At 46.1% G+C, this 20,479-nt stretch overlaps 1 protein-coding gene across 1 annotated transcript; it reads left to right on the top strand.

The window, feature by feature from the left end:
* The first annotated feature begins 11,959 nt into the window (after positions 1 to 11,959).
* LOC149335803 (uncharacterized) lies at positions 11,960 to 18,668 on the top strand. Its single transcript, XM_089554013.1, has 6 exons — positions 11,960 to 11,990; positions 12,329 to 12,411; positions 14,283 to 14,342; positions 14,422 to 14,506; positions 17,494 to 18,378; positions 18,547 to 18,668. The coding sequence occupies exons 1-6, from the start codon at positions 11,960 to 11,962 to the stop codon at positions 18,666 to 18,668; spliced, it is 1,266 nt and encodes a 421-aa protein (XP_089410139.1).
* The last annotated feature ends 1,811 nt before the right edge of the window (positions 18,669 to 20,479 follow it).

The raw sequence follows: 20,479 nt of genomic DNA, 5'->3' as shown, positions 1-20,479 counted from the left end.
GTTCTTCATTAATATGCGCAGATGATGACGATGCTTAATATTGGCACATGCCTCACCGCAGAAATAACTATCCACTTTTTGAGGACAACCGTGAGGTAACTGGTTAATATACGGCGGACATACGGTATTTTTGTGCATAATTTTGTGCAGGCGTTTGCAGCTGCAGCTGCATGTTCTTATTAATTCGCATTATTTTAGCAGTAGACACAGCGCATCAGGTGCTTCGGTTTTTACGTGGACAGCCAGATGGTGCGCCTTGTTAGTGAAGTCAGTACCAATAAAGTGGAGACCCCCTGCTACGCTTGCCTTCTCTTGGAATCCACTCCGTCGGCCTGAAGGACTAGCGGTTATCGTAGCTTAGCTGTCTATCCATTATATCATCGCTTAGAGCATCCCGTTAGCTAACGATGTTTAAGAACAAATCATTAAACATTTCGTGTACTTCATGTTTCCCCAAATAAAATGTTTGTCAAGCCGCTACGCAGTAAACATGCATCTGTCTGCCGTCGCCTAGCCTGGTTAGATTTCTAGATCAAATAAGACGAATAATTCGCAGCTACTTAATTAGATGAATATCTGATAACTATATAGCTGCGGGAAATAGTTTTCTTGCCGGGCCAGCCTCGCTTATCGCATGAGTTGGTTGTGCGAGGTCCCCTGACCTTCCCCAACTTGATAATACATATGAAAACTTTTGTTCGAATAATTAAAACTTGAAGGTCATTGAGCGTCGCCATCTTTTTCCGTACCGTTGTATACGTGCATGCATATCATTCACGAGTGCATCAGGTGTACTGCGCGCTGAGGCAGCTTTATTCAAGGGAAGGAAGGCAGAGGAAAATTGCTGAAGTACTCGGGGAATGAACACGGCTGCCCGAGAATTGTCAAATGATGTCCGTTTTGTTCTAATCAAGGACTTCCGCATTTATAGGTATCACAATGTGCGCATTCACGATTACGGTACGTATAACCCGCGGTCTCGCAGCCAATGCCTATGGTTGGAATCTGACTTCTGCTCATAAGACATCTCACCTGGCTACCTGGACAATCGAAACAAAGAATCGTGGTCTGCTCAGACCAACAAATCACCAATGCGAAGTACAAATGAAGGGCTGCACTACATAATTCAGCCCGGCTGATTTCTTTTACGACATCACTAAAGGGAAAATTCTGACTGACTTAAATTGCGAGTACACTGATCGCTTCACAAGCGAAGTAGTTCCGGCTTGTAAAACAAGCTTGAAGCAAAAGGGGCGAAGAAATCTAAACTAGAAGAAAAAAGAAGCAGGTCCTTGAAACGAATATGGATGACAGCAGATAGGCGACCAGACAGTAACCTCTTTTTCTCCTCCTTCCCCCCCCCCTCCATCCCCTTCATCCAAATGGAAGAGGGAGGAGTGGGTGAACGTCATCGAAAACACTCCAGCGTCCACTGTTATCCCCGCACCCCAACCACCTCATCCGACCTTTCCAGACTTAAGCTCCCATCCGCCTTGTTCTCGAGCCTTGGTCTTCTCTTCAACTATTTGAATCTGTTCGTCCTGCTGTCTGCTGTTATAGCGTCGGAGGAAGGATCAGGATTGGTTTCATAACGTAAGCTTGAATTATAAAAAAAATTAATTAGACTGAACACCGATTTTCTTTAATTTATTTAAAAACCTGGCCATCTACGGAGAGAGTTAACTACTGAGCTAGTTGGTTTTCAGCTATATTATCTGGATTTCCACCCCAACGAGGACATACACAAGAAAGAGGACGACAGGGGCGCTTATTGCAACTGCTTAATCAGGTGAAAGCAGTCGACATATATAGCCTTTCTTGTCGTAGTGCACATGTACAAGGCGCCAAGAAAACCACAAATTTTATCAGAGTAGGCGCGGAGAGAGAGAGAGAAAAAACTTTATTTACACAGGAATTCGGGGCACGCCCGAGGGTCCCCGCACGACCCCACTGCACTCAAGTGTTTATGTTCCTGAGGTCCATAACACTGGCAGCACGGCCGGTGGCGATGGTCTGCACGGCCGGTGGCGATGGTCTGCACGGCCGGGTCCTCCGAGCGCAGCATGGTCTCCCAGTCCTCCCTGGTCTTGAGGTTTTTTAGGTCCCGCGGGGTAGGGTCCGCCGGGCAGAGGGAAAGGATGTGGAGGGAAGAGGCGAAGGGTTCTGGGCCTAGGGCACATGCGGGAGTGGGAAAGGATGGATGATAGTGGGCTAGGTTAAGGGGTTAGGGGAGAGTGTGTGTCTGTAGTCTGCGCCAGAGTGTTGCGTGTTATCTAGGGAGGGGTGGGGCGGGGGGGTAGAGCTGGCGAGAGGCTCTGTACGCCTGGGTCAGCTCACTGAATGTGTGCATGCGCTCCTTCGTGAATCCCCGATCCGAGGCCACCTGAGCCCGGTTTAAAGAACCTCGGGCTAAAAATTTGGCAGCCTCGATTCCGGGATTCCCGGAGTGCGCAGGCACCCATATCAGCTCCACATGGCGGGGCGGGGGTGCATCGGGCGAGTCCAGTATGCCAAAAGCAGGGAGATGAACTCGGCCTCGAGCAGAATTTAAAATCGCAGTTTTGGAGTCATTTAATATATACCGGGCTTCCGTGCGAGTGATAGCGAGTGCAATGGCGGCTTCCTTTGCAGCCTCTGGGGACGTGTCTGGAGGGAGAGGTAGTGTGAGGAAGGCGGATAAAGAGTCCACCGCAGCTGCTGTCGCTTCATCACCCGTGCAGGCCGCGTCCACCCATACGGCGTCCGGCTCGGGGCCGTACGCTCGATGGAGTGCCTTCGCACGGGCTCTGCGGCGCTGCCCATGGTGGGACAGGTGCATATTCCTCAGGAGCGGCCTAATGAGAAGCTCCTGGTGAAGGGGTCGTGGGATGGCGAGGAGGGTTGGGTCGTTGGCCGGTATTCTGATGCCGAGGGAATCCAGAATATACCGACCTGTGGAAGTTTGTGTGAGCCTGACGTATTGGACCTGTCGGTGGGCCTCCACCAGTTCCCCGATCGTGTTGTACAGGCCCAGGCCTAGTAATCTTTCTGTGGGTGTGTTGAGGGGAAGATAAAGTGCTACTTTGAATGCCTTGCGAATCAAAGCATCCAAAGCGTTTATGTCATGTTTGGATAGTTGTAAGTATGGGGTAGTGTACAGCACATGGCTGAGGACAAAGGCATGAATGAGGGGACATAGGTCGCGCTCCTTCATGCCTCTATGACGTCCCGAAACCCTGCGGATGAGGTGCGATATCGCGCGTACAACCTGCTCGAGTTTCTTGACGATAGTGGTGTTTTTGCCATCGTTCTGGATGTGCAGGCCCAATACACGGAGGGTGCCAACCTCAGCTACCAGGTCACCATTCAGTTCAATGACAATGGGAGAGAGGGGACAGCGGTGGTTCTTAGGACGGATGAGGAGCAGTTCGGACTTCTCTGGGGAGCAAGACAGTCCGATGGTCCGTGCGTAATTTTGGGTGAGGGTGGCTGCTTCCTGTAAGGTGCTCTCTATATCGCCTTCACTGCCGTGAGTGGTCCACAGGGTGATATCTTCGGCATAGAGAGTGTGCTTCAGGTGGGGAATAGTTGACAATTTTCGGGCAAGGGGGATGAGGGTAATGTTAAAGAGAGAGGGGGAAAGGACGGACACTTGAGGGGTGCTGATACTTGAGGGGTGCCGATACTCTGAAGCGTGTAGGATGGGGAAGACAGAGGGCCGAAGTGTATCTCAGCCGTGCGGTAAGTGAGGAATGCTTGAATGTAGGCATACGTGCGCGCACCCACATTCAATGGGGATAGAGCAGTCATGATCGCCTGATGTTCAATGCGATCAAAAGCTTTGGAGAGATTCAAAGCTAAGACTGAAATTGGTGTGACTTGGAAGAAGCGGGTCGAAAATGTCGTGTGTGAGTTGCAGCATGGCGTCCTGTGCGGATAGATGGGGGCGAAATCCCACCATGGTATGCGGGTAAAGATTGTTGTCCGCCATGTGACTTGTGAGTCTCGCTAACACAACATGCTCGAGGAGCTTCCCAAGGCATGAGGTTAGCGAAATTGGACGAAGGTTTTGAAGTGTAAGTGGTTTGTTGGGTTTAGGTATGAATATTACCTTCGGGTGGCGCCAGGACTGATGGAGGTTACTTTCCCTCTAGCACTAGTTGAAGTATTTCGTAATGTAGGTGATCGATTGGTCATCGTGGAAGAAATTCCCCCTCAGCCTCATGAAGAAAATCTGAAGTGTCAGTTAATCAGCTAGAACCCGCTTTTTTGACGAAAAAGGCTTTCGGAGTTTCACGAGCCGTCTGCTATCTGCCTCCACCGAGAATGCTCACATCGCGGAATCATGGTCTACAATTGGTACAAGCCCTACAGTGTTCTACTCTCTCACCCTCATTATTTAAGAAAATCTTTTGCACATTCCCTAATTCGATCATTCACGCAACATCCCGTCTGTCCAATACAGGATTTTCCGCAAGACAACTTAATTCCACAGTCCATGTTAGTGGCGCACTTTACTAAACGCTGCCCATATGTCTTTTGACAGCCGACCTTTTTGCTTTCGCAAGTTATGCGACTCTTTAGCTGACCAAGCTTGCGGTGGTCTCAGGAAGCCAACGGTACATTAAATCTGTTTCCCAATTTCATCAGGCCGCGAGTAAGCTTGTGAGCGTAAGGAACCACCACTGGCCTCTCATTTCCCGTCATTTCATTCCTGCTTTCTCTAGCCTTCACCTTATTCAAAGGCCCTTGTGCCACAGGTATCAAGACCGACTCAGAGAAGCCGAACTTCAACGAGCCTGTCCAATTAATTATTAAAGCTAGCTTGCATCTCATGTACGCACGACTTCCGGAGCGAGCACTACAAGCAGACGGTTGCGATGCCCCGTTTTACAACCTTCGAGTGGGCAGAATTATACGGCAGGAGAGCCTACTGCGCACGAGAGGAATAAGCCCAGCAAATGTGCTCATCTCAAAACTTTAAATATAAATCTAAAAACTGAAGCACGCGATTATCCAGTAGTTCAAAAGTAAAAGGTAGCCCTTTTCTAAGTTGCCTAAAATCATCTAAAACACTATTTACGGTTGTCTCAGTGGACAGAGTCCGTTGCTTTTTTAAAACAATTAACAAGTCGTCTATGTAGCGAAACACTTCAAAGACCTTGCCATTAAAGCTTGTCATTACAAAAATAAGGACCTTGTAATCATTAAACTTTTAGGCGCGCGGGTAAATGGTGTCATCCGAGCTGGCATCGTCAAATGCCCTAGCTGACGTTTGGAGAAGCAAGCATTCCAAGAAGCCGGTCTAAAGAGGTACAAGAGCAGCTTCAATTTGCTTACTATATCACCAGGATCATCGATCCCATGAGACAATCCTTTAATATTTAAGAAAAAGCAACCTCATAAAATCTAACACATCAGTGTGCTAGACGCCAGGTTCGGCGGCATCTTTCAGCCGCTGCCGAACCTGGTATGATTTTTCTATCAAATAAGACGAATAAATGGCAACTCTTTAATTCGAGCAAGAAATGCTAACTATATCGCAGCGCTAAATATCTTTCTTGCCAGACCGGCGTAAATTATGGAAAACTCTTTCTAGAATGCTGAAAACTTGAAGATCGTTGAGTATTTCCACCTTTTTCCATACTGCCGCATGCGTTCATGTGTATCGTTCACGATTGCGTCACGTGCACTGCGTGCTGAGGCGACTCTAATCTAGAAAAGGAACGGAGAGACAAAAATACTGGACAAGTACGCGGGAAGCAAACACAAACTCCTGAAGATTGTCAACCGATGTCCTATTTTTTGTAAACAGCTATCGCAGATATATATAGGTATCGCAAATTGTGCATTCAAAATCATGGCACGCCTATTCCGCGGGCTCGCAGCCAATGCCTTTGTTTGGAACCTAACTTCTGCACACACTTTGCACCTGGCTACCTGGACAAACAAAACAAAGAATTGTGGTCTGGTCAGAGCAACAAATGAAACGCTGCTGTGCAGAGCACAGACTGCGGAGCACATGAATAAGCATCTACAGTCTGTGTAAAAGGTATATAGTCCAAGGGGTCTGCTTCCCAGCTCTTCAGTGCGGCTCCTCTTTCATACTCAGGGAACCTAATCTCATGAAGGCAGCAGGAATTCATATCCTCAACCATATAACGGTTAGGACTGTCCAATGCGCGAAAGAGCCTCGCCACACGGCTTCGAATCAAACCGTTTGCGCTGTATATTTTTGACAAATACTGTACATGCTTATTTCTGGGGTTTAAACAGTGGCAGCCTTAACTAGCCCATGTTGCAACAGGCGTGCGTGAAACGCGCATTGACTGTGCAGCTACTGACGGGTGTCACGTGGCTCATCATTTAAATGAGCGTACTAAATTAGCTGAATGGTAAGGAGTATCAGGAATCTATTTTCGCGGAACTGACAGTATTTTTCCACGTATTCCTACTCAGAGACCAATCCAAGATCATTATAAACCAGAAAGATGTTTTTTTTTTCTCTAAGTTCACACTGTTGTGTGCTGTATGTCATTTTGTTTTTGTTTGTTGTTTTTAAGTGTATACCTTTACCGTCTACATAGGTGTCTACTTGCAAAACAATATTTCAATTGTCTATTGGCCAGGTAGCTACGTGCAGTGACCGAACGCTCCGCAGTGCTACCTTGCACGATGAACAGATGGACGCCCCCATTCCAGCTGTTTTGTGCTTTGTGTCGTGCGCGTGTGTTTGCACTCTGCTCTGCAAGACCTACATGCGCGTGCGACCTGTATATATGTTATTATGTTAATATGTAAATAGATTTATTGCCAGCGTACCTCTCCCCCTGTCCTTCCTACTATCCCCTCAACTCTTTCATTTCACTTCTACACGCTGCCTCCTATCCTTTATTTCCGCTGCTCCAGCTCAGGTGCTTCCAGCAGCGATAGCAGACGCCGGGGATAGCAACAATCTTTTACCTGCCATTTACCATGTTAAACAAAACCACTTACTACTACTACTATTGTCATGCGTAAGCCTTATTCATCGGTATGTTTATAAATAATATTTGTTATAGCGGCGATGCACTATTACAGGAACTTAATTGCATGGATCTCAACTACCTTTTAGCTGGGGATTCAGATATTAGTGCAGTCATTCCTCTGTAACTATTGTTTGAAATGAAAATAAATCAATCAAACCCTGGACTTTCCGGTCATTCAAAGCTTTCCGGGTATTTTTAAATCTTCCACTTGAGCCGTAGTATTTTCAAGTTTTGCTGAGTATCTCAGCCCCACCTTTACGGAAAAACCCGGGAGGGTGAGTTCTACATGGCGTTCGGAGAAAAAAAGGGAATACTACGGGTTCCTTCACCCATCACTGCATGTTCCTTACTTCCTGATAATGAGATAATGGCTTTTCGCAAAGGATTCAACACCACTCCCGCTGAGAGAAGACGGTCGGCGATGCGACGAAACAATAGGCATTGCGAGAAATTAACCCCAGCACTTTGCTGGTTCTATCTCAGTATAGTAAACCACTTTAAAGCCAGACTGATTACAGGGCAAGGAAGGTGTCGTTATGCGTCATACCTTATATGTGACCCATGTGCTCTCGGAACACAAGGATTTTCAATGCATTTCCATTTACCTTTTCGTTATCTCCACGATACGCAAAGACTGCGGGGAAATACAGGGGCTAATGTTCACACACGTAGCCTATCTTTACAAAGAGGTACACGAATTCTGAAATGACATCAACGAAAGCTACACCAACAAGCAATTCAGAGTGCATGTCGAACCACCCTTTCCCGAAAAAGCCTCTTGACAGGGCCTATCTGACACCATTCGTAAAAGTTAAACGCATCCGGCGACAACTGGTAACATTTTTACGCGGGGCAGCAACATGGCCAAGTTGCTGCGGGAAACAGACAGCGGCGAGAGAAGGCCGCGCATAACAAACGGCGCTAGTATATTGTTTACCCAGAGGAAATGACTCGCAAGCAGTCATAGGCAGTATCGAACGTACATGTAGCTTCGATGCTATCGTTTTGCTAATTTTGTTCATCTGTATTACCTATCGTTTGCCAAGAATGGAAGCATTGGAGTATATGTTTACAAAATACATTTTCAGTGTATCCTGTATTTTAATGATGCTCGATCCTCAAAGCGCACTCTGTCGCACATTTGGAGGTGGCTGTAAGCCAGACTTCCGGCCGGCATCGCTCGTAAAACAGGTAGCACACTAAAAAAAAAGCTATGGAGTACAACTATGAAGAGACGATGCGAAGGCTGTCTCCCTGCGTTCGTTGTCTGGTAGATAGACGAAGCATACATTTTCCCTCTGCGCCCTCTGTGAGACAAGGAACGGGGAGACAGGCCCATCATTGCAGTAGAAACAATACCTCTTCACTCCTATTTCGAGATGCGTTCGTTGCCAATAGAAATGAGACTTCCACCGTAATGCTCAGGAGCATACAGAACATGTGTTTTTTCACTTATGAGCACGATAAAGTTCACGCACTCTTCTACGCACGGCTCAAAGTGGTCATCATCGGCGGTATCGTCAAATGCCATAGCTGACGCATACCTACATTTGGAGAAGCAAGCGGTTCCAATAAGCCGTTCGCAAGAGGCGCTAGTGAAACTTCCACTTGCTTACTATATCTCCAAGGTCATCGATACCACGAAGCAATAGTTTAGTTTAAATATTAGGAAAATGCACCGTCATCAAATTCAAAGCATCAACTTGCTCGACTGCTCCTGTACAGACGCTCTGATTATCTGCTTCGCTTATAGCCAGGCCGCATCGTATGGTTCTTCCGGAACAGCGGTTTGAGGGCATTCTAGTACCGATAAGAAAATGTAGTATAAAAATAATAGATTATCAAGGTTCCTTCACTGCAATAAACACTAGAATCCCTTATATTTTTCCTGCTTTGCTTCTAGCTTCTAATGCAGAATGTTCAGCTTTGAACGTGTCTCATAGTGCTTGGGAAATAACTGGCTTTTCGAAAGTGTATGGAGTTTGTACCAGGTAGCGCCGGGCAAAGGGAGAGGCAAAAGACTAAATTATGTAGTAACAAACAAAAAGCATTATAAATAGGTTCAAGTTTATCATTACGTATTCAGGCTCTTACAGAGAAGGCTCCTAACTTAGGTAATGATATTAGAAGTAATCTTAATATTAGTGACTTTAATAACGCTTAGAAGATCCCACAATACGCTTTCTTGTAGCTTCATCAGAACTGGATTGCGGTTCTGAATATAATATCTATGCCACAATACAGTTCCTTAGCATGTCGATTGTCTGTATTGAAGCCAGTTTCTTTTTTTGAGTATCGTGTGTAGCACTACACTGGAAGAATATCCGTCTTGGACGAAAGAATGGCAGGCAGCGGATTTTATCAAGGAAATGAATTAATGTGCACTTTTGTCGACCCCAATAGATGATATAGCGAAGGAATAAAGCAGCTATGAAGAGAAGACCAAGCTGCACATTCAGGCTATCAGTATAAAGACCGCTTTTTTAACAGGGGGCCACAAATCTGTTCTCTACAGTATTCCAGACATAAAAATATCGATTTTATAAAACGCTTGACTTATGCTAACAAATGCATTTAATTTTAAATGTTTTTATTTTGTAAAAAGTCCATTCGTTCCGCGAAGTTACAGTTTGGCCTTTTAGCCACCAAACTTCAACACTTCACCATTAGTTACAATGCTAGCGCTGCTGGCGTAGAAAGAGAAGTTTATATTGATCTATGAAAAAAATAAAATAACAAAAACAAAACTTCTGAACTCAATGGTTTGAACATTCGAGCGCATGCGCAGTGTCGCAGCACTGAGCACGTCAGTAGGGCAGTAATGAGGCCGACACTCGACCGCCGCGCAGGGCGATGAAGTACGTCGACCACTCGCGCGAAAACTCAGCCTCGCTCACTGACAGTGCGGCCACGCATGCTTGCTCAAAGAGGCGCGTGCGGATGCGCTGCAACATCGGAAACATCGAAACATCGGAAACATCGTGGCCTTTTAGCCACCCAACTTCAAGTTGCACTTAACCATGATTTGCAAAGCTTGTGCTGCTGGCAGCTGCTTTTCAACGGAATTGGGGTATCAGCATGGAAGCTAACTTTGCTAACCACATGACATGCAACTAATCTGATAGTTGTGAAGCAATCGGTCTGCTGCATTTTAGTGGTGGGCCTTATAGTAAGGTCCGGAAAAACTGCGATCAAAGTTGGCATACACGCTTCCCCGCCTTTTGGTTCACGTGGATCCCACTTGGTGGCGTCACATGAAATACAAAGCAACATGGGCGTGGTCATTTGAACAGCCAGGAGGGTGACGCATTTGAACGGTTCGCTTTTGCAGCCGTGCTAGCCGGACTATAGCCATTACGCACTCGCGCAGTTCTGACACGTCGTCAAGCCTCAGTTTCACGTTGAACTACCGGGCTAAATCAACGCCAAGGACCAAAGCTCAAGGAGATCGCGTGTGAGTACCTCAGCTCATCGCAGCTCGCTTGTTTCGCCTTGTTTGCGTTACAGTTGCATCCGGATACATTCAAGTTGTTTTGTACTGCTGTGCGATGAAATTGCATCCATAGTTAGGATTTCCTTTCAATATCCCCTGCTGGGAAAGGCTGCATGAAGCGGTGGAAGCCTCCTCCGCTTCTTGTACGTTTATGCCTCTTAATTCGCCATCACAGAAGATAATAGCTTCTGCGCCTGAAGAATTGTCTGCCTGGAGAGCATGTCATTATGACAGGCCTCTCGAGATACTCCTTTGGAGTCCTTGTTATGTGATGTTTAAAAAATCCCTCTCGTGCCTTTTTCTGCCGTTTCCATCTTTGCACCACCGTTTTCGGAGATTTTTTTTTCACGTGGTTTTCATTCTGCCTCCGTACTGATGTTGCTGTGATATCACAGTAGCAGTGGTGTGAACTTAATTATTTTTTCTTAGCACTTTATGCACTTCTTCAATAGTTATGGAAGACGTCGCTTCGTCCGAAAATGCGCATTTGGTAATTACCACTCAACCCTTAAGCTAGAGAACCTGTTTTGATTTTTCTGGGCCATTATCTACCCTGGCACGCCCACAGTGGCGAAGCATGCCAATATCGACTACGCCGCCGTGATCGGAGCAGGCACAGATACGGGTTGCGTGCTGTAAGACGTTATCAGCAACGGAATCCTCCTGCTACAAATCGTCTGACACGTGCGGTTATATTGGCAGGACAGCCATAGAGGAGATTATTGCGGTGTGACTGGGCGCCGTCATATTCAGTGCAATGGCGAGATGTGGTGCGGACGTTGGTTGAGGGACTGCAGAAACATCGCGGCCGCACTTGCATGGCGTCTGCAACCTACTGTATTCAGGGCGAGCGCTGAGCTTCAGGGCGATCACTGTGATGTTGGAGCATACAGAAAACTACTTTTAGACGAGCTGATATGAAATAGATACGTGGCGATGAAATACATAGTTTCACACATGGCGCAATTGTCCCGACGATCTCCTCTCGTTCATGCAATCGTTGCCGCCTGAGGTTGCTTATGGGCAAAAGCTTTTAAGACAATTTCAAGATTTCAAGTGCTTCGAACTACTCTACTGATTATCAGGCTGCCCAGCCGATTGGCCTCGAGTATCAGGCATATGGGCAGTGACAGGTATCAAATTATTGGTAGCGTAGCGTGGCAGCCACGCTCAATTTCCGTTGTGAAAGGAGTCGACGACTACCCTGAGGTCTGAAACTCGCTTGCTGATAGAACGCTGGGCCAGGACTCTTCTCAGACGCCTTAAGAGACCCGGATTCAACTGAGCGCTAACCTCCTTTACTGTGGTTTCTCAGTACTAGACAATGCAACTTGCGATGAACAAATGCCATAAAAGTATTTGGTGATAAGCACCTCGGCGACAATAACAAAATTTCCATCCACACAAATGCCCCTTCTGCCTGAAACAAGCTTCGTAGAATCACCCACGCGCATAGATTATGGCGTCGTGCCGGGAGCATTTCTGCGAGGGTAAAACTTTCTTCAGCTTGTCTGTAGTTCAAGCCTCCCATCATGCTCCAAATTTATGCCCCTCAGGATAGGTTCTTCAGTCGGTCAGCGTTTATCGTCGCACTGTAACAAAAAATGTAAGCTGCCTACGATTCTGCGCAAGCTGATCTTCCATACGACCAGGACGAATGTTCATGCAAGCTTAAATCCTTCTTGATGCTTTCAGTCCCCTATATCTTTTTCTCTACTTTCGATGTCCCGGTGACGATGAAATATGTCAGTTCATAGTATAATGCTATCCAGCTTTTTTTGATGCAACTTTTTCTGTCGCATTGGTTTCACCATTTTTTTGTTTCCAGGTAATCCCCAGCGCGAGATAATCCGCGTGGTGGTACCCACACTGTTCCAGTGCAGTTCCATTCCGTGCCTTGCAGCGGATCAGGTAGGCCAGCTCGTCTCTGTAGAAGTTCATATCTAATCACCTGCTCGTATTTCTGAGCAGGTATGTCTCAGTATGACGGGAGTTTTCAGTGTATGATCACATGATCACATTTAAGTAATTCTTCCAGGGGTGCCATTGTAAATCTGAGAATGCGGACTCTGTGAATACAAAGGAAATAACGGCAGCACTTCGCCTCTCCACGATTTACCATATTTCTGCGAGACATGACTGCAGATTATCGTGTCTTTGCTATTGGCACCTGAAGGAATGATGGTTGATCCTTGGAGGCACTATATTTCCAACTCTACTGTTACCTCCAAAGATAACCGCAGACAAGGTATAGTCGTTGCAAGACAATAATGCGGCTGAGAGCATCGTAGGGAGCTTAATGTGGCGAAACACTCCGAAGAAAATTAACTTGTTCCCCCTGTACTTATTAAATATACATCCTACTGGTATCAATGTCTGCACCTTAAACATGGGGTGAAAGACGACTATCGCGGAAGCCTATTCATCAACGTAATTTTTGTCCATTTTCTTATTAATCTATAATATTTTTTTTTGCCTTGTTATCCGTACCCCTCATGTAATGTCCTGAAAGGAACCTTTGAGGAATAATAAAGAAATAAATAAACGAATAGAAAGTTTTGGGCACCGTTCAACAAAAATGCACAGTATGTAATAAAATACAAAAAAAATGAGTGGCCGTTGTCGGAATGGAATCCAGTTAATACATCTGATTCCAGAACAAGAAGTAACTGTCTTGTTTGGGTCATGGTCCGAAACGTCGCCGGCAATCTTTTTAAGCACACTCGAGAGGACCTGTTATAAGCTCCTGCTAGTTATTTTTATCACCCGTTGTATAATCCTTAATGCCTTTATGAAAGTACTGCTTTCCCCAGATAAGCTCCCAGCGAAGTATATACATCGAGGGATGAATTTTATTAGATGTCTATGGATTAAGACACCCGAACAGGAGTTCCTTGCGGGGGTTCCTTGCAATGGGCAGTATCTCATCCGCCCAAAGTAGATCTCTGTGTGTAAACGACCACTGCAACAAATCCGCAAGGAAAAAATCTGCCTCAAAACAAATGCTGAAGCTTATCAGCTCTTTCAAAGAGAACCGTAATGGCGGACACAGACTCGATCAGCTCCAGTGTAGCGGGTGGGAATCCTCCATGGGAGTGCTTAACTTTTTCTCTCTTATCGCTGTTGCTATATCCATCCTAAGCCTCGTTTTCGTTCTCTGAAAATAGTTCTATGCTGCGATTCCCGACCAGCACAACCTTGGGAGATTGGATAAAGTGCAGGCTACACGTGAGACTGATTGCGTTTGCATGGGTTGGGTGCGTTCCAAGCTAGCGCACTCGTGGCACGAAAGCTGCCCGCGTGGCTGCTTTCAAAGAGGCGTCACTATCTCGGTGTTTCTAAATGCACGCTTCTATTTTCCCTACAAAGACGAGGGCTTTACCTTTCAACAAGGACGCTCTTTCTTTGCAGCCTATCAGCACATGATCAAAAGTACGACAGCTTCTCTGCTACGGTTACGGTTGTCCCATGATTCTCCTTTAAGAGAGGAGAAGGTTGTTTTCATGAAATCGGCTTGGTTTGTCTTTTTGTGACTACGTACTACCGGACTAACAAAACTCAAGGCCCGAAATGTGAGATTTTATCGCAACTATCCCGTATAAGCAGGACTCGGAACCGTAAGCTGAGACAAACACGGGAGCACGACCATATGCTGTGCACGCAGTCTCGCACGCAACGCGAGAAACGTTTTTCGGCCTCTCGTGTGCCGAGTAAACATTTCGTGTCAAGTGTACCTCGCAAAAATTCTCTTTTTCGAAATATTCTATTCTCATTCTCTGCAGGTGTTCACGGGGCGTAAGCTGAAGACAAGAGGTCATCGCGGATTTTCACCATACGCACGGGTGGGGTACTTAACCAGCTGCCATCGGACCGGAACAGCTGCTCACATAGGTCCTAACAGGAAGTGTCATGGACTTTCAGACGGAATCTGACCTCGACGAAGTGACAAATGGTGAGGAGGAGTGGCGAGGGGAGGTCACGTTCACCGTTTGCAGCCTGGAGAATGGTCACACTCACAGAAAGGTTTATTGGACATCACTTTTTACAGCAGAAACAATGTTCGAAGATATTACAAATCATTCCCAATTCTGCAAAACCGGCGATGCACACAGTGCAGTACTGGAGAAAGCCTGGAGTACGAAGAGATATTACAACAGTACACCAGTAAATCCGTGAGGCGGAGAAACAAACATTACTAACCGTGCTCTGCGAAATTCTGACGACCGAAGGATCGCGGAAGACTAGCGCATTTTCTCTGGCTCGTTCGAGGCTGGCGGACAGACTTGTGGCCGCTGAATTCGTGCGGTAGCTCTTTCTTGCAAGCAACCGAACTAAGTGCATGCTGAGTTCATACGTGAATTCAGTTTTTTAAGCAGCTTAATTTTTAGCGGTGTTTAGTAGTATAGTTAGAGAAACATCAAGCTTAGAAACTCTTTTTCTGATCACATTTCCGAAAGTTGCACCGTTCTTCTTTTAATTTTTGAGGGGTCTATAGTAGTTTCCTTGCCACACTCAACATTCTCAGCCGTGGGTACTGATCTATGATATTGCACAAAATATTAGCTGTGAATCCCGCACTGCTGGATGTGCTTTCGTGCGGCGCCTTCAGTGTATCATATAAAAGTCTCAAGAATATTTATAACCACACGGGAAATTGCGGTCATGGATATTATATCATCCCTGGGCATATCGTAGTTTAGCGAAAACTAATTAGAGATCGGGCATGTACGTCCAAACAGTTAAGTTCAACCAGCCGCACCAATCGCACTTCCGTCATTCATTGGGACACATGTTCAAGAAGGTGAGGCCTGCAATTGTGGACAAAACACAAACCTGAGAGCCCTTTTTTGTCAGGATGATGTTGTGCAAATACATTAACTGCAGCTGACCTGTTTATGGAGAAAACATACGCTTGCCCTTTAGCTTGTATTCCATTCACTGGTCAGCACCAAAATAACTTCACATATATTTTAAAACTCAGACAAATCACGCGTTTTCTTTGTGCACGCTTCCTTGTTTGCTTCACCTTTCATTATTGGTGATAGTTTGCATAATTTTTATAACCAGTCGTGCACTGTATTTTCTGGTTCTTACTCATATCATGAGTGTGCACATTTCCTTTCATGGGGGAGGGGGACCTTGACTCTTAATTTTTTTTTTCATTTCTGTGCTTGTATATTCGTCGCATTTCATACGAATTTCAGACGTCACTTAGTTTTGTGTGAAGTACTTAGACATGTTGATCTGCTCAGGTATAATACTAATTTGGAAAGTGGCAATCTGAATTATGGAGTGTTTAATTAGAATTAAGTGCAACTCCCTACCTTATAATTGCGCCACCGCGGCTGCACGGTAGTTACGGTGCTCGGCAGCGGCTTCGATCACGGCGGGGTTGGTCGCATTTCGATGGACGAGGAATGCTACAGACCGTAGGGCTGCGTAATGTCAGTGCACGTTAAAAAAGCCCCACGTGATCGAACTTATCCATAGCCCTTCACTACGGGGTTCCCCATAACTTGAGTCGCACTGGGACATAAACCTCATCAAACAAAACGAAACTTATGTGCTTAGAAACATTTCAACCAGTGTATGGTCTAAATTCAAAGAGTGGCCAGAAAATAAGGTTTGGGCTTTGTAATAATAATCATCAGCACTACCACGCCCACTACAGGGCAAAGGCCTCTCCCATGTCTCCCCATTAACCCTTTCCTTCGCTAACGGCACCAACCATATCCCCGCAAATTTCTTTATCCCATCCGCCCACCTAACTTTCTGCCGTCCCCTGCCACGCTTGCCTTCTCTTGGAATCCACTTCGTTACACTTAAGGACCAGCGGTTATATTGCCGCCGCATTACAAGCCCAGCCAAAGCCCATTTCTTCCTCTTGATCTCGACTAGGATATCATTAACCCACGTTTATTCCCACACCCAATCCTGCCGTTTCCGATCCCTTAACGTTAAACCTATCATTTTTCTGTCCATAGCTAGCTGCATATATGCTCATCACTGGATAACGCTCTGATGGGCATATATAAAGTCTAAAGCTACACAGAGTGCGCAAACATCAGACGCCACCGCGATATGATGGTTGCTTTACGCACAACCGGGTTTAAAAACTTTAAAAGCGCGCGCGCAATTAAAAGAACTTGCTTTCCGCCGTAAACTTGCCTGTCTTTCACTTTTTCATAAACTTTATCATCACCCATTGCTGTGTCAAGATTTCCTTCAGGAACCTGCCGCCAATTTTCCACGCCGCGATCATTCTTTTAAATTAAAGCGCACGCTATGGCGCACATCCCTCTTTGCAAAATCATTCATGCCACGCACGAGCATCGAATGCAACCGCTTACCATCAAATATCGCTACCGAATTTAACACATTTAAATTTCAAGAAGTGATCTCCGCTTTGAGTACCATCTACCGACATCGACAGTTCTAGTAGTGCAAACCTTTGCCATCCCATATGTTATGAAGCGCACGTTACTCTATGCATTTAGATTTAGTAATTCACCTGTTGTTGTTATTCCACCCGGTATATTTCTTGTTCGTATATGATATTTAGTTGCATGACTGCGTATAATAATTTGTTTTATTGTGGGTTTTTTTCATGTCACATTGTAAGTGTCCTTTCAATTACGTAGTACACTCGTAAGATGGCCTTTAAGGGTAGTTTCAATAAATGAATAAATAAATAAAAAGGCAGTCCACTTCCGTGTGCTATCGAGGTACGTTTTCAAGCCAGGCAACACAAATTGAATCGACTATTCGCACACTGTGGCTTAAGAGTCAGTCCCTGCTTGAAAATTCTTCTGATAGTTTGATTAATCGTCAACTCGGTGTATTTTCTTAGTATGTACGTGTACCCTATGTTAGTCGGAAAGTTTGTTTTAGTGAAATGAGCCAAATGTTATGGCGTTCTTGAACCATTGCAGGAGTAGGTACGAAAATATCCGATTTTCCCTAACATACACTGGTTAACAACTTTAATTTCAGAGGCAGTATCCAGTCTCGAGCACCTTCCTGTGAATTCTGTTCTACCATTGACGTCGACCTCTGAGCTCGGAAATATGGCCAATACAAATTGGGAGGACTTGGGCCCATCACGGGCTACCAGTGAGGAAAATTCTGTTCGGTCTCAGTACATTGCGACAACAGAAGAGGAGTTGAGGTGCATGTTCTTCCCGTACACTTCTATGGATTTTCCCGACGCTGTGAGACACATCGAATTGCATACGGCTGAGAAAAAATTTAAATATCCCCCGTGTCCAGCAGTGCTTGAGGCGCCCTGCAAACCTGAAATGCATATGGCCTCCTCTAACACTGAGGAAAAACCACACAAGTGCGACCAGTGCCGTTTTTTAGCTGCCTCACCTAGCCAGCTTCTTCGACACAAGCGTACACACACAGGTGAAAAACCCTACAAGTGCGACAGGTGCCCTTATGCAGCGGCTGTAAAGGACACGCTGGCCCGGCACAAGCGTACGCACTCAGGCGAAAAACCCTACAAGTGCGACAGGTGCCCTTATGCAGCGGCTTTAAAGGAAACGCTGGCTCAGCACAAGCGTGCACACACAGGTGAAAAGCCCTACAAGTGCGAAAACTGCCTTTATACAGCACCTACAAAGAGTTCACTCAATCGGCACAAGCGTACGCACACAGGTGAAAAACCCTACAAGTGCGACAGGTGCCCTTATGCAGCGGCTGTAAAGGACACGCTGGCCCGGCACAAGCGTACGCACTCAGGCGAAAAACCCTACAAGTGCGACAGGTGCCCTTATGCAGCGGCTTTAAAGGAAACGCTGGCTCAGCACAAGCGTGCACACACAGGTGAAAAGCCCTACAAGTGCGAAAACTGCCTTTATACAGCACCTACAAAGAGTTCACTCAATCGGCACAAGCGTACGCACACAGGTGAAAAACCCTACAAGTGCGACAGGTGCCCTTATGCAGCGGCTTTAAAGCAAAGGCTGGCTCAGCACAAGCGTACGCACACAGATGAAAAACCCTACAAATGTGAAGTGTGCCCTTATTGGGCGAATACGAAAGACCGTTTAAAACTTCACATGCGTACGCATGTGAGAGCAGGAGTCTTTAACTGTACTCTATGTTCATTCGTGGGTTCAAGCACTGAGAGCCTCAAGGAGCATATGTCCGGACACGGGGAGTGAGTTCTTCATTAATATGCGCAGGTGATGACGATGATTAACAGTGGCACATGCCTCACCGCAGAAATAACTATCCACTTTTTGCGGACAAGCGTGAGGTAACTGTTTAATGTACGGTAGAGATACGGTATTTTTGTGCATAATTTTGTGCAGACGTTTGCAGCTGCAGCTCCATGTTTTTATTAATTGGCTATATTTTAGCAGCAGACACAGCGCATCAAGTGCTTCGGTTCTTACGTGGACAGCCAGATGGTGCGCCTTCTCTGTAATGTTGATGCCAATAAAGTGTAGACTGTGAAAATAATGTCGTTCAGTGAAGTGTCGTTCAAAGTGCAACTTGTCGAAAAAACATGAAAGTTGATCACAGGTCCAAAATAAAAAAACGTCTTTTATAGACCACCATTTATAAAACGAAGAAAGCTAGTAAATCCGTCACTTCCTCTGAACTTTTCGCGTTAAAATTACCACAGCATTTTCTGGCTGCGCTCTATGGATTTACAACAGTTTTGTTCATTTAGAATTAAACATTTTGTCTCTTTTATTCCGATCTCAGGAACGTCTCAGCAACTTCCATGAATCTTTGATGGAATGGGGATGTCAGTCGTCATGATCATCAGCCTGACTAAGCCCACTGCAGGGCAAAGGCCTCTCCCATGTCTCTCCAATTAACCCTGTCCTTCGCCAGTTGCGGCCACCGCGTTCCCGCAAAGTTGTAAATCTCATCCGCCCAACTAACTTCCTGCCACCCCCTGCTACGCTAGCCTTCTCTTGGAATCCACTCCGTTGCCCTTAAGGACTAGCGGTTATCTTAGCTTATCTGTCTATCCATTATATCATCGCTTAGAGCATGCGGTTAGCTAACGAAGTTTTAGAACAAATCATCAAACATATCGTGTACTTCATGTTTCCCCAAATAAAATGTTTGTCAAGCCGCTACGCAGTTGACATGCATCTGTCTGCCGTCGCCTAGCCTGGTTAGATTTTTAGATCAAATAAGACGAATAATTGGCAACTACTTAATTAGATGAATATATATAGCGGCGGAAAATATTTTTCTTGCCGCGCCAGCCTCGCTTATCGCATGAGTTGGTTGTGCGGGGTCCCGTGACCTTCCCCAACTGGATAATACATATGAAAACTTTTGTTCGAATACTTAAAACCTGAAAGTCACTGAACGTCGCCATCGTCTTCCGTACCTTTGAATACGTGCATCCATATCATTCACGTGTGCATCGGGTGTACTGCGTGCTGAGGCAACTCTAATCAAGGGAAGGAAGGCAGCGGAAAAATGCTCAAGTACGCGGGGAATGAACACGGATGCCCGAAAATTGTCAAATGATGTCCGTTTTGTTCTAATCAAGGACTTCCGCATTTATAGATATCGCAAAGTGCGCATTCATGATTACGGTACGTATAATCTGCCGTCTCGCAGCCAATGCCTATGTTTGGAATCTGACTTCTGCTCATAAGACATCTCAGCTGGCGCGCGGCATCGTCTATGGCCGCCGCATCTGCTCACGTGTTCTCGCAACGCCTTGCGAAAGAAGCTTCTCTTCTTGGGAAAGCGGCGGCGAGCGGGCGGCAGCGGCGAAGGGTAAACCGGTGGCGAGGAGAAGTGGCGACGTAGCGCGCGCCGCGACGGCGCCCAGGGGTGGCTTACGCGAAGCGCGGTGTTGACGAGTCTAGTGAAGCTTTTCGCTTCAAAAGGCCCAGGAGAACAGTTCGGGTTAGTTCGAGTTAGTTCGGGCTACCTGGGCCGCCGTGGTGTCGCGTCCGCTGCCTCCGACGTCTCGCTCTCAACTCTCCTGCTCTGT

Source organism: Amblyomma mixtum, chromosome 7 (genome assembly GCF_055824585.1).
Source record: "Amblyomma mixtum isolate Tamu chromosome 7, ASM5582458v1, whole genome shotgun sequence".
NCBI lineage: Eukaryota > Metazoa > Arthropoda > Arachnida > Ixodida > Ixodidae > Amblyomma > Amblyomma mixtum.
Note: the sequence above shows the minus strand (reverse complement) of the source record. Positions and strands in the feature narration are given on the sequence as shown.